We start from the raw sequence: 13,442 nt of genomic DNA on the forward strand, positions 1-13,442 counted from the left end.
CTGAGGTCAGTCACGTTACAAAATTATGCTCTATTATGTTAGTGGGTTGCAAGGTGGTGTGCAAGACTCAATGTTTATTAATTAGGATAGATAGATAGATAGATAGATAGATAGATAGATAGATAGATAGATAGATAGCATATGTGGGCAATAGGAGCAAGATAAGAAGAGATTCTCCCATCAATGTCAGGGGCTTGTCTGAAAGAATTCACTCACTCACAAGTTGACCTTAAACCCTGACTCTCATGAACCCTTGTAAAAAAAATCTTCTTCACATACTGCAGATGTTTCCAGTCCACTCTCCTCATTGTGTGGAGGGATAACTGTTTCATTATGAGGAAAAAGAGTAGGAATGTGGTCCAATGACAAATGGACGAGGATGGGAAAGACTGGGACAATTGCTCAGTCTCTCTCTTTCTCCCCATTCCTCGTTCCCCTGAAGGGAAGTGAGATCATGTATGTGGGCTTTGCTGCCACATGTTGTGGTGCACTTTATAGAATAAGGATGGGTTACTCTCTGGTCACACCACAGAGAAACAGACAGAAAGAAAGAGTAGAGGATGCTTACTGTTATGATCAAGTGAAGAATAAATACATATCATGATTCAAATACAAATTTAGGAGGACTATTGCATGAGTTAACTCCTCTTTATTATTTAATGTATATGGATCGTTCTTGCAGCTTAAGGGTTAATAGGCTACTCAATTAATGAATATACTGTGAATGTATTGCATATTGTTCTTTATTTAAAGCATATTTTACTCACTTTTTAGGAAACTTCTCTGCTTTTCTGTGCAGTTTGTCTTCTGTGTGTACTTGTGTGCTAAATGCTTACATATTGTTGCATACATCAATACATCAATACAGAAATACGATGTCTTCCTCTCAGCACTGAGTAACGCCTGTGATGGCTCTTTAGTAGTCAGGATTACCACAGTTTTTAGAAGAAAGAAAAACATTTTTAAGAAATGATATTCAGGAGCATCTCATCATATTAGAAGTGATTTGTAGATGATCAAATTTCCATTTTTTCTGAGCACTTCTTGTCCATGTTGGCTTAATAGTTGAGGTTCAAAAGTCCATCCTTGACCTTGGGGACAGTAGATTTCATTAGCTGAGAAGATCATGTGATATGACTGAAAACCCCAGAACAGCTAAATAGACCTTGTGTAGACCCAACTGACATATCAAATGTAAGCTCTGAAACAAAATATGTACACTTAAAGACAAACAACATGATTAAATTAGTATGACATCCAGAATTTTTCCTTAGTGCAGATGCAAACCACACGCAATCCTGTCTGTTTTCCTCACTATGGGACAGAACAAGTATTTATAATTACCATCTAAACAACAAACAACAGAACTGATCTGGAACTTTCATACACCTCATGGCAAAAAAATTTATGAATACCCGGATATTACAGCTATGTAAACATCTTATTTTATATTCATTGGCATTAATATTCTGCTATAACAGCCTCCACTCTTCTGGGAAGACTTAATTCAACTTGTTTGAATTAGCGTTTTTTTAAGGTCACAGATACAAGAACATTTGAGTGCAGGACCACCCAGGATTCATGTATCAGATACACTTAATTTTTTTCTCTATCTGGTTGGGTTTTTCACACAGAACTGCAGCCCATAAAAGACATTTTGCAGTAGTGCGAACATGCAGCATCTGCCCTCCAATCTGAAAATTTCTTCTCGCCTGCATGTACAAAACAATGAAAACAAAAACCTCCCTATAGTTATACATGTCCTATACACCTAAAAAACACAGCCTAACCAGTGATCACACATGCCAAATTATGGGATAAGAGAAGGGATGGATGGCAGCTGCCTTCATATGGAGCTGATGTTGAGGAGAAACTACATCATCTGATGTCCTTCTCTTCTGTCTTTGTGGGGGTCAATGCAAAAACAGGACCAATGTTTTGGCTAATTTCATGCCTCATGGATATGGTTCTTATAGGATGTAGAAAATCATCAAAGTTATAAATAGTATCCTCACATGTAAGGATCCAAATGCTGCCATTGGTCTATACAGTTGCTTAAAATTTAATTTCAGATTAGCCAACGGCAAAGCTGAAAGAAGTTAACATACTGTGGACATTACATTTTCATTGATTCAATGAAACTATGGCAAGTAACTATAGTGTACTAGGGAGAAAATAGAGAAGTTTAGACCGACCCAAAGGGATACCACAATTTTAAAGCAGCTATAATCAATAGTTTTATGTTAACAATGGGTTAATGTGAAAGTTGCAGCAAACCCACCTAAGCAGTGATTTAACTTCTTTCAGCTCATTGGTTTTATGGCCTACAACTTTAGTGTTGTGGTTCACTCTTACCTCTCTCCTTGTTTTCAACTGAAGCAGGCAGCTGTGAAAAATCTCTGTTAATACCTACTAGACACCCGCAGCACCAAACAGCAAACAGACAAAGTTAGAAACCATCTGGTGAACATAGAGGAGTATTAAGCAGCTAAAGGGGCAGATATTCCCTTCAGGAGTTGGTGGAGACCAAAAACAGAGCTAAAAAGAGGGTAAATTTTAGACTGTATTCATCAATTGGACACAAACATGACTCCAAATGAGTATAAATGCTTCTCTGCGTCTGCTCAATGTGAAAATTAGTTTTTCGCAATTTTACCATATCAATATAAGGTGATAATGTATTGTTGTTTTTAGAGCTTGTTGTGCTGCCCCAAGTGATCAAAAAATTTTTATTAATGCAGGTTCAAAGCCACAAAGTAGAATTAGTAAACTCTGGTGCCTCTCAATGGTTGTCTCAAGAAAGACATATTGGTATCTGGGAAATTGAGATTTACAGTTGTAAGCATTTTCAACACACTTACTTAATCTTTAAACAAAGAAACATAAATTTTATTATATAATCACGTAATATTTTGAAAATACATCCTCAAGATGGGTTTTCCTTTCAGCTACCTTTCACTGTAATGAGATATCAAATCATTTAAGATCTATCTATCCAACCATCTATGTGTAAAAGCAGTTCGACTTGCATACCTTTATATTATACTGTCTCATATTAATAAAGTCTTACCTTCCTGGAGGATAAGTGAAACCACGTTGACCTGGGTCAAACTGACTTCATAGACTTGCTCTGACTGTCTGCCATGCGTGTTTGAGATCATGTGATTTTTCAGCCAATTATTTTTACATCCGCTTCACATGTGGAAACATTCATACTTGTAATCACTGTTCGGTGCTGTCAATCAAGGCCTATACATGTAGTACAAGTCCACTTGCTTCAGCGCTTGTGATTAATTGTGTAACTCACACACACATACGTCCAAGTAAACTTCCTCCTTCTCTCTTCACCTGTTGACGTCTTAAAAGTTTCAAATTCACCTCCTCTAAATGTTTTCAGGAATAACAGAGTTCACCTGTTTAAACAAATGTACATTTATTATTTCAGCAGTGCATATACAGGATTTTAGTGGTACAAATCAACAGCACATAAAGTAAAAAGTGTATTTTCTTAACGTAAACGTAAAGCACTGTATCAAGTATTTCCTTGACGTAACCATGTTTGATTTAGGCATTTGTTTTTGTATGTATCTTGCTCCATAGCCCTTATATGTGTTATGACCAGCACAATGTAATAAAAAAACAGACATGTATATGCATATGTGTTTAGAGCCATTATGCCAAAGTAGCATAGTAGAGTCTTTGTACAACCAAGTACACTTTAAATTCTGTACACTCTGTAAAATATGACATATTTAAGTAATTAAGTGCACTTTGCAATGTGTTCTGTCTTTCATAGGTTATGAAATTAGACTGTGTTACATTTTCAAAGTCTAAGTATTCTAATTATTTGAGCCCATGAGGCAAAAGCATTGATCTGAGGTCAGAGGAGCATAACCAATCAGCAAATTACATCACAACACTTTTATCATGCTGAAATCTGATAGGCTGCAACTTCGCCAAGAAGGAACATTTGTCCAAACACATTTAGCTGTGAGAAGACGGTCAACTGGAGGTGGCAATGGCATCACATATTTTTTCTGGTTGAATTGCGCCCATAAGGTTCTAATGTGTGACTGGTCTGTCTACACTTATTTTGCCCGTTAAAGCCTCCAGAGCCCATGTTTACCAGAAAAGTTTTACTTTTAGTTTAGATTTCTCTGAAGCAACTTGATTATACCTTTAGGATGAAGTATCTACATCCCTCCAAAAGTAACAATATTACACATAGAGGTGACAGTCAGTAGTCATGAATTTTAATCAGATTTTAACCACTACTTCAGTTTCTTCATCTTTAGGTAAGGATGCCTGTAATTTGATATGCAAAGGAGTTGAAGGAGATTATGTGAGCACATGTGTTGATATTTGCTTAATAATAGGCTTAGTAAAAACATATTCAAATATTATGATAGTAGAACACAAACATCTGTAATACTTTCAGTCTGTGTGACTGAAATTTGGGAACTAGAAATTGAGTCACAGGTGAAAAAAGGGTTACAATTTTTTTTTCTCCTGTAGCTGCTTGGTCAGTTTTTTAAAGTGAAACGGCACTAATCTACCTTCCTAATTCATCTGTGTTTAAACTACCTATATATGTAGATAAGCTACTGTAGTTAGCTGAGCTGACCATTCAAGATCATACAGTACTGGTCATGGATGAGAGAAGCCAGAAATATGTTTTAATCATATTTTGCCAGTTAGCGAAGTTGTGCTCTAAATACTTGACTCTGCTGTCCAATCTGCTGTCAAATACCTAGCATACTGTATGATATGAGCGAGATCAAGAACCTCCCCTCTTTAATTCTTCCACTTGGCACCACTTCAGGTAAAAAGGAAATGCCAAAAAGTTGATAAACTCTCTCTCTTCAGTGGCAGACAAGCGTAGAAACAAAAGCTGGGAACGCTGCCATATCTTCACAGCTGCTTCTATAAAAATACGTTATTGTTAAATATTGCTTTCATGAATATCAAAGTCCTGTTCAATACTGTAGAATAAAACATACCTAACCCTGTGTAAATACAAAACTATTTTTTGAGAAAATGTATCACAGGAATTTCGATCAAAAATATTTAGTTTGCTTCTCTGGTTAAAACAAATAAGCAGAGTGAAAATATACTGAAGGAGCCCTGGGTGTTATCTTTGGCTGTTGTTTTAGAAAGGCAGAGTTTACAGTAATAAGTCCACGGCCAAAGTGCTGAATGTGACAAGATGAATGAGAGTCATCAAGACCAGACACACAAACCGCCTGGCTGCCACTCAGTCGTACTTTCAGCTACACTTTGGTGAGCAAGTGCGTGAGTATTACACTCAATCATGCACACATTAGTTGGAAAGTATACAACTCCATGGCCTTGTACATTTCTAATTTGTTCCATTCATAGAACATTTTCAAATAGAAAAAAACAAAGTGTAACCACAGTGTATATCAAGTTGCGTTCAGACCTGTGTGTATAATACTAAACTAACAAGTGAGTGAAAACCATAGAATCTCCCCTTTTGGGATTAATAAAGTATGTCATCTTCTTCTTCTAATACTGTATTTATTAAACGTATATTGACTGTTTTTATGTTCCTGTTGATCTGCATTATGTAGGCTACCATGTGCACCATTCACCCAAGACAAATCATTCTGTATTAAACATGCCTGAATGATAACTGCATTGTGGTGTCATACTAGGTAACTTTCTACTTTGGCAGCCCTAAGTTGCAGTGAGAGATCTGTCATCGGTTTCTTTAATCTGTTGTTAGATTTGAAGAGCTCGACTGCCCAGAAATCGTTTGAAGTTGGCATCAGAAGCAACGAACGTGGTGAGGAGGTTCTGTCGCTGTGAGCTGCTGTATTCCACATGTCATATTTTGTTTTATTGCTTCCTGTGCTGAGAAAAGAATTTCCACAAATATTTCTGTCTGATATCTGAGAAAAATTTACGCAAATATAAATGAATCTTCTGCATTTCTTTATCTTTCAAGGTCTACTTTGCGATTTATGCAGATGTATGCTGACCTTGTCTCTATGAGATATTAAGACATGTATGTGTTTTAGGTCTGCAAGTAATGATTATTTTCTTAATACATTTATCTGCTGATTATTTTCTCGATTAAATATTCATCACTTGGTCCGTCAAATTTGCTAAAATAATTAAAGAATGTCCATCACACCAATGTCTTGTTTTGTCCAACCAGCAGTACAAAATATATGTCCACTTAACAGTTACATTAAACAGAGAAAAGCAGCAAATAGTCTAGATAATATTTGGCATTTCTGTTTGAAAAATGACTTAAACAATTACTTAGTTATCTAAATTATTGCAGATTAATTTGCCGTTGGCAATAATACTATGAAAGATACAACTGGGATACATTAGTTGGCCACATACTGTCATTAAATCCTGATAGTCACAGTAAGAAACATGTAGGAGTATTATTGCCTTTATAAAACAGTTTCCAAACCTTGTGAACAAATATTTTCAGGCCTAAAGATAAGCAAACTAAAATGAAAAAGATAAACAACTAGCTTTCTGGTCGGCCAACAAGTTGTCAATGCTCATTAACGGGTGTATTAACATTTGTGTTATTTGGCAATGCTAAAAGGTAAAAAAAACAAAAAAGTTTGTGGTTATACCAGAAGTGAAGCTAGTGAGGGAGTTATTCAACTATTTAGGAAAATGTACTAGAGAAACATGTTACCCACCAACAATTCCCTTTAGTGTTGCTATAGCGTCTTTTGAGACACATCCGTCTATTGAGTCTGGTTTCTCACCTCATTTTCCCTTTCCCCAGACTCCCCTTTCCCCTTTTCCTTCTTTAATTTGTCTTCTTCTGTGGCAGACTTGTGGTTTAAAACAGAAACCCTCAACAAACACCAAGGCACTTGAACATGACGATAAAATAGAAGTATTTTCTGGCTGCACTGTCTTAAAAATCTAATTTATATTCAACATCTTTCTTCCTCCCTCATAGGAACACACTCTGGGTGCAGATTCATTTTCATGAAAAGACAGTGTGCTGGATAATTCTTCTTTGAACTAGGAGAGCTTATACAGACTGATTTCACTACAGAATATTGGGGCAGGGGGAATTCAACTTCAGGTCCTAAGAAGGGGTGGGGCATATGAAGTTTGCCAAATTTTAAGGTACAAAACATGAAGAGACACGTTCCTGCCTGTCTCCTGTTGGCTTGGAAGGAGAGGTGACACTTGGGATGTACCAGCCTTATTAGATTTGAGGGCAGCCATAAAGATTAAGCTCCACTGAGAGAGGCATAAAACTCAGAAAAGGCTTGTCTTTTATGGTTGGTTGGTTTGGTGTGTATGTGTGTGTGTACATACAATATGCATTAATACTGAAACAAGCCAACGTTTGGCAGTAAACACTGACAGACCGACCATTGTAAATCAAACATGGCAGGCGTCCATGCAACCATCTGTTTATACTCATCTCTTCTCTCTTCTTCATAACTGCTTCATCTGTTAACTGCAGTGACTGATAACCCTTTAAAGAATCTTTCTTAGTTGCCTGGTTGTTTTTTTTTGTTCATTTTCATTTATAATAGAAATATAAAGCAAACACAGATTTGATGATTTGCAGGTTAAAAGACGTTGAGATGTTGAGGTTAAAACTGTGCTAAAAAACTGCAAAAATTGATTTTTGAAGAACTTTACAACAGGCTGAAAAACAGACATCCAGCAAACACAGAACAACATTAGCATTAATCTGGAGTGGTGTTTGTCCACCTGATGGATGAAAGCCCAATAATTACGATCCTTTTAGCCCTATTCTGGTCTCTACCAACGACTCAGAAAAATATCTGGATCTTCAGATGCTAGATGTTCCACTTATTTCTACTGCTTGTCTCTAACTTTTTGTGCCTTAAGTGCTACACAGGTAACATACAGTGTGGCTAGATATAAGATTGATTAATTTGTGGGTCGGAACACAAAACTAAAACTACAGAGGTATTAATCTCCCTTATGTACACTGTAGCGCTATGTTTTCACAAATGGAGCCCATTTTGTTTGTATAATGCACATAGCCGAAGCGATACACAGTAATGTCACTGGTTTCACACTATTATGGTGATGTGCAAAAAAAAGTAGTAAGCTAGCAAGTAAACCTAGAGAAACTATAAACATGTTTTAAAATATTTAAAGAATCAGCTTTGCAAATTTGGTCCAGTTTTAACTGTCGCAAGCTTTTGACCTGCAAATGATCAAATGATTGCTTACTGGGTAATGCTATACGATATATGACAAGGCAACACGGTGTATGTTTAGCATCACTCAAAAGCCATTCCTACATAATACTGTGAAGAGCAGCTGCCATTAAATGAAAAATCAGTTTGTCGATGACGTAGTCTCGTCGGTTTCTTTATGTGCCGTTTCAGCTCCTCAGCAACTTGGGAGAACTCAGCTGACAAACGAAGGCCAAGGGATGATGAAGTTGTTGGATTGGCTCCTCTGTGGGCGCGGGCCCCTCAGAGGTCAAAAACAGCAATCCTGACCCTAGACGAGCCTCTGAGGGAAGAGGGGCCCTACGAAAGATGACCTTCGACCTTCATTGAAGACTCTATAATTCAGTCTGATGGAGCAGTCCTGATGAAGAGTCCTGTCGTGCGATCACCCCCATGGACCAGCTCATGTTTGAACAATCTTTTTAAATTCGTGACACTCCTGGCAACGATAAGAAGTTGTGCACCTCGTAGCTTCTTGAGAGTTTAAGGAACTATTTAAGGAGATGCTCGGCCCCTGCAATGTGTCGGTATCGTAAAGGTTTTAGACGGCGCAGGTCACACCAGCATCCTCCACGTGGCCGCAGTTGGTTTTGCCCCAGCCAGGAAACTTACACTGGTGGATGGTGTCTTCAGTCCCTGTACACGCCACGTCATCCATCCAGATCAGACCAATACCTGCGCAGAAAGGAGAACTAAATGTATTATATTTTTTTTAATGTAGGAATAATTTCTTAACCTTGAAGACTCTGATGTCTTTGCTATTATGTAGTATGGCTTTACATGAGCTGTCTTTTTGCACATTCTCATCTTCTTTATTTCAGTCAATCAGCTCATTTAAAAACGTATCTTTACATGGGAATATAGCACAAAAAACTGTTGTATATATCAAACAGAGTTTGGCAGATATCTTTCCCCTGGCACTAAAGACGGAGACTGCAGGTGGATACTGAGGTGGTGAAAGGGACAGCTGGGCATTTCTGACAACTTATTTTATATTATGCGCCAAATTGGAAGCGTGTGTTAGATAGGTTCTGCAGAGGGTGAGGCGTATCACGTGTGAATGTAGCAGTGCAGCTTGAGTTGATAGCCTGACCTGGCTTCAGGCTTCACTCTGTTACGCATGTTTTCTTGTTTTTGTCTTTTTTCTCCTCCAATTTGTTTTCCTTTATTCTTTCCTGTCCTACTTTTATAATTCCTGTTTTGTTTATACTCTGCCCATTGTTTAGTGAAAATTCAATAAATATATATAAAAAAGTTCATAAATTCCAAGTGTGTAGTTTTTATTTCGGAAGTGGGAGGGGGAACGAAGAACAAAATCGCGCAAACAACAACTTGTGTTAGTGTTATTGTGGATATTAATGGTAGTATAACAATATATTTTACATAAATATCTGTACTGTAACCCTACTTAGTTTCCTTTATAGACACTTGATACTTTACTTTACTATAAAGAACTCTGTGCTTAATTACTTGATCTTTGACTGATGTTTAATTCTAGCATATTTTGAGGAAACTATTAACTGTTAAGAAAAATATAGATTTAATTACGTTTTTAATCCAGAAAAATTTTGCTGCCAGTGGCTTTTTAAAGCCCTGAATAGTGCCAGCAGGTATCCATCGCCAATTTTTAACACAAATTTTAGACAATATTTTGCGTATTCCTTCATTTCAAAAGCTGTACAACTATTATCATTTTAAAAACAGTCATATTTTACATATTTGTTTTTATTGGAAATTCTATTTCATATCTTGACTTTTGCAGTAGTTTTGTTTTTGTTTTCTCATACTATATTTGTGACTCTTATGCAACAAAACACAAATGTATGTGAAAAAACAAATGTATGTGAAAACCTTCTTGGCAATAACCCTGTTTTCTTCTGATTCCGATTCAGTATGGTGGGGCAGTCTGTGTGTACCCTGAGAGGTGAAATCCAGTGCAAAAAAACCTGCAATAATAACTGAAGGCAGTGTGTGTATCAACATGTTTTGACTCAGATCTTCTCTGGTTTGGACTGTGGTGGCTGAATAGTAAGACAACAATGTTTAGAGAGACTTCAGTAAGACAATCAACCTGTAATAATAAAAGTGAGGGGGACAAAAGAAGAATAGAATTGATGAATTCCCTTTTCCAAAAAAGTCTACATCTACAGTGCAGTAACATGGGTAAAATGTGGAATACAATGATATGAGATCTCTTTATGATTATAAAGATCAGTGGTCCAGCCAAGCGCAAGTATTGAACAAAAATTACATCTGGTCTTCAACACCAGCAATCCAACTTCGGCGTTCCCTCCGGCGGCTCATTCATGCATCACTTTCCCTCTCCTTCATGTCCACAGTCAAAATGATGCAACCGAAGCCAAAGAGAATGAACATATTGGCTCAAGCTGCTTGTGAGTTTAGTAACTACTAGAAGTATGCGAGTGCCACACACACACGTTATAAACTATAGAAATCATATATATAAACTCAACATAAACACACGCACTATGATATTTGGGATGTCTTGTTTTGGGATGTAGAAAGCAGAATTCCCCCCACAATCATTACCAAAGTAAGAAAGATTGCGTTGTTGTCATGTGAGAAGAAGGTTATATGGAGGACACATAAGCAGCTTGTGTTCTTCTTATCTTCTTACACTGTATGAACTAGTTGATGATTCTTGCTGAACTTTGTGTTATAACTTCTCAGGCATGCAAATTATCCTTCACTTGTTGATCTAAAGGCAAGTGGTATTAGATGCAACAACATAAATCAAAGTCCGAGTCCAAAGAATGGTGATCATTAAAAGTGTGTGTGTATCAGTCTTCTTATTGAGACAGCAACTACTCCCAGTGCTTCCTCACAGAATTGTTGATCAGATAATATTGTATCCGGTAATAAAACACAGTTCCAGCTGGTGAGCAGAACTTTTGGCAGTATTGTTTTCACTATAATCCTTCGTTCCTGTTTGTAAATCCAGAATCACTGGAGGTTTTCAGAAAGTCCCTGTTTTGCAACAATTTTAGATGGTATGTGAGTGAATAAGAGGAAGATCAAGTAACATTTGGTTGCACTGATAATCCGGTTTAAGGATACATAAGCGTTTCTGTGCTGTAGGTAAGAAGAGAGGCTGACTCATCAGTAATGCCCCTAAAAGCAGCATCTGGAGTCGTGTCATCTCTGCGGCTCTCCTTTATACCATGACTGTTAATCACTCAGCTGTACAGAGCTGCCAGTGATAAAGAAGGGAAACCAACAATATTCCAATATATCGTATATATATCATATTGGTAAAGTCACAGACGAGGAAGATAAAAAGCACATCAAAATCACATAAAACAAAGAACAATAATCAAAATCCTAGTGATTTTGATTCAGCTTCAGGCTAGCAACTGGCATAATGTTCAAGGCACTGTCAAGATCAAAACGACTTAGGAGTGAATTGTCGCCCCATTGGGGCATCTGAAAAATTATTGCTGTTGTATTAAGGAATAATGGGAACAATGCATTGAACCCATTTTTTAATTCTTGTCAGTAAAGTTTATTGTCCTTAATTTACAACAAGACACAGACCAAGAGTTTGCAAAGTTCATTAGTCCACACTGATGCCAAAGGAAACAAATGTTACTGCTTTCTTGTGTTAACTGTAAGCTCTTGTCTTGTATCATACAAGCAGTGGTGGACAGCTAAAGTTACTTTTCCGATTACGTTTTCCATAGTCTTCCTGTCCACTGAAAAACATATATACCACATTTTTTTCAGATAAACTAAAGGATTAAGTGTTCTTTTATGGGTTGATCTACCAGTATTTCTTAAACTAAACCACAGAGACAAAGAATTGTGGGGGACCCTTCACATCCCCTGTTGAAACTGACAAGCTCCCCTCAGGAAGGCGTTATAGGGCAGCACAAAACCTTTTTAAAAATTATTTTATCCTGGGCGCAATTGTTTTGATAAATTCACAAGTGATGGATTTTTTATTTGTATTTTGATAACTGGTCTATTGAAACTCTTATTGGTTTCTGTGTTCAAATGTGTTGGTCGTATGTGTCCTGTGTTGTGTGTATTTGATATGTTTTTAATGAACCTGGTGACGCCAAAGACAAGTTTCTAGAAATGGATAATAAGTTATGAAGTTAATTAAGTCATCTTATGTTATCTTATCTTAAATAAGCTATTTAAAAAACAACATTGGTTCAGCTGGACAATGCATTATCACAAAGCTGTAAAGAGGGCTGTTTTTTAGAGATAAATTATTCTCACAGGACAGCGACGCTACAAACATATATTGATCTTGTAGAATATGATACATTGCTGTAGATTAAACTTCCCAACAGGATATAAAGTAGTTAAAATGAGCTCAACCATAAACATACAGCAGTAAAATGCAACATACACATTAATGTAACTGTAATACTCAATAATAATAAAACCATTTTGTCTATGCTTATACCGCAGATGTTTAGTCTTATGTACAGGACTCATGAAAACAGATCCTGATGTCAGTAAGACTTCCTATGTAAATAAAGGATCATTCAAGGAAATTCACAAATCACTGAAAACTCCCATCACATGTGTATGAAACCGTTAGTTAAATTAAGTATTTTAAATTCAAGCTGCATGCCACATCTCTTTGATAGAGGACAATGGCATCATATCACTAACCTGCTCCTCAGTTAACTGACTGTTTGGTTGAAAAGCCTTGAAGATAAGTAAAAAATTCCTTTGCAACCTCAGGTGTTTTCTGGAGAGATGTTTCCACTCATTGGGACTGTGACAGCACACACTTCCACTCAAGTTGTGTTGTTTGATTAAGGCTGTGCTCAGTTTTGTGTTTATTTTCCAGAAATTCCAGTCTCTAATTATAATCCTAGTCAGTATCAAAAACACTGCAGCTCTGGTGCTACACTGGAATGAGACGTGATTGTGTGTTTTTGAGTTTGAAAGATTTACTGTATGAAATGTATTCCCTAAAAATGCTGACTAGGGTTTCGGAATTGGTTTGTTTCCAGTCCTGCCAGTTTCAACTTGGCCTGTTTTTGTGTTTTTACCACATTAGACTCAATAAGAGCAACTAGAGCTGGAAAAAGTACAACGTTTTCAAGACTTTAAATCATGATTGGACACAAACTCCCCACTGAAACCCAGACTAATAAAATGGAGGTTGACTCAGGTCAATGTTATTTACATAGTCCAAAATCATGTGCACTTCAAAAGGCTTTACAATCTGTA

The 13,442-nt window shown here is 36.9% G+C and overlaps 1 protein-coding gene across 1 annotated transcript in view; it reads right to left on the reverse strand.

The window, feature by feature from the left end:
- Positions 1 to 3,412: 3,412 nt before the first annotated feature.
- Positions 3,413 to 13,442, reverse strand: part of scara5 (scavenger receptor class A, member 5 (putative)) — a 46,781-nt gene continuing 36,751 nt past the window's right edge. Inside the window, exon 9 of the mRNA XM_038726505.1 lies at positions 3,413 to 8,903. Within this exon, the coding sequence (XP_038582433.1) occupies positions 8,770 to 8,903 (134 nt within the window). The 3' untranslated portion in view covers positions 3,413 to 8,769. The remainder of the gene's footprint in view (positions 8,904 to 13,442) is intronic.

The sequence above is a fragment of the Micropterus salmoides genome, unplaced genomic scaffold, assembly GCF_014851395.1.
Source record: "Micropterus salmoides isolate LMB-PRFRI ecotype aquatic unplaced genomic scaffold, ASM1485139v1 Ms_hic_scaffold_18, whole genome shotgun sequence".
NCBI lineage: Eukaryota > Metazoa > Chordata > Actinopteri > Centrarchiformes > Centrarchidae > Micropterus > Micropterus salmoides.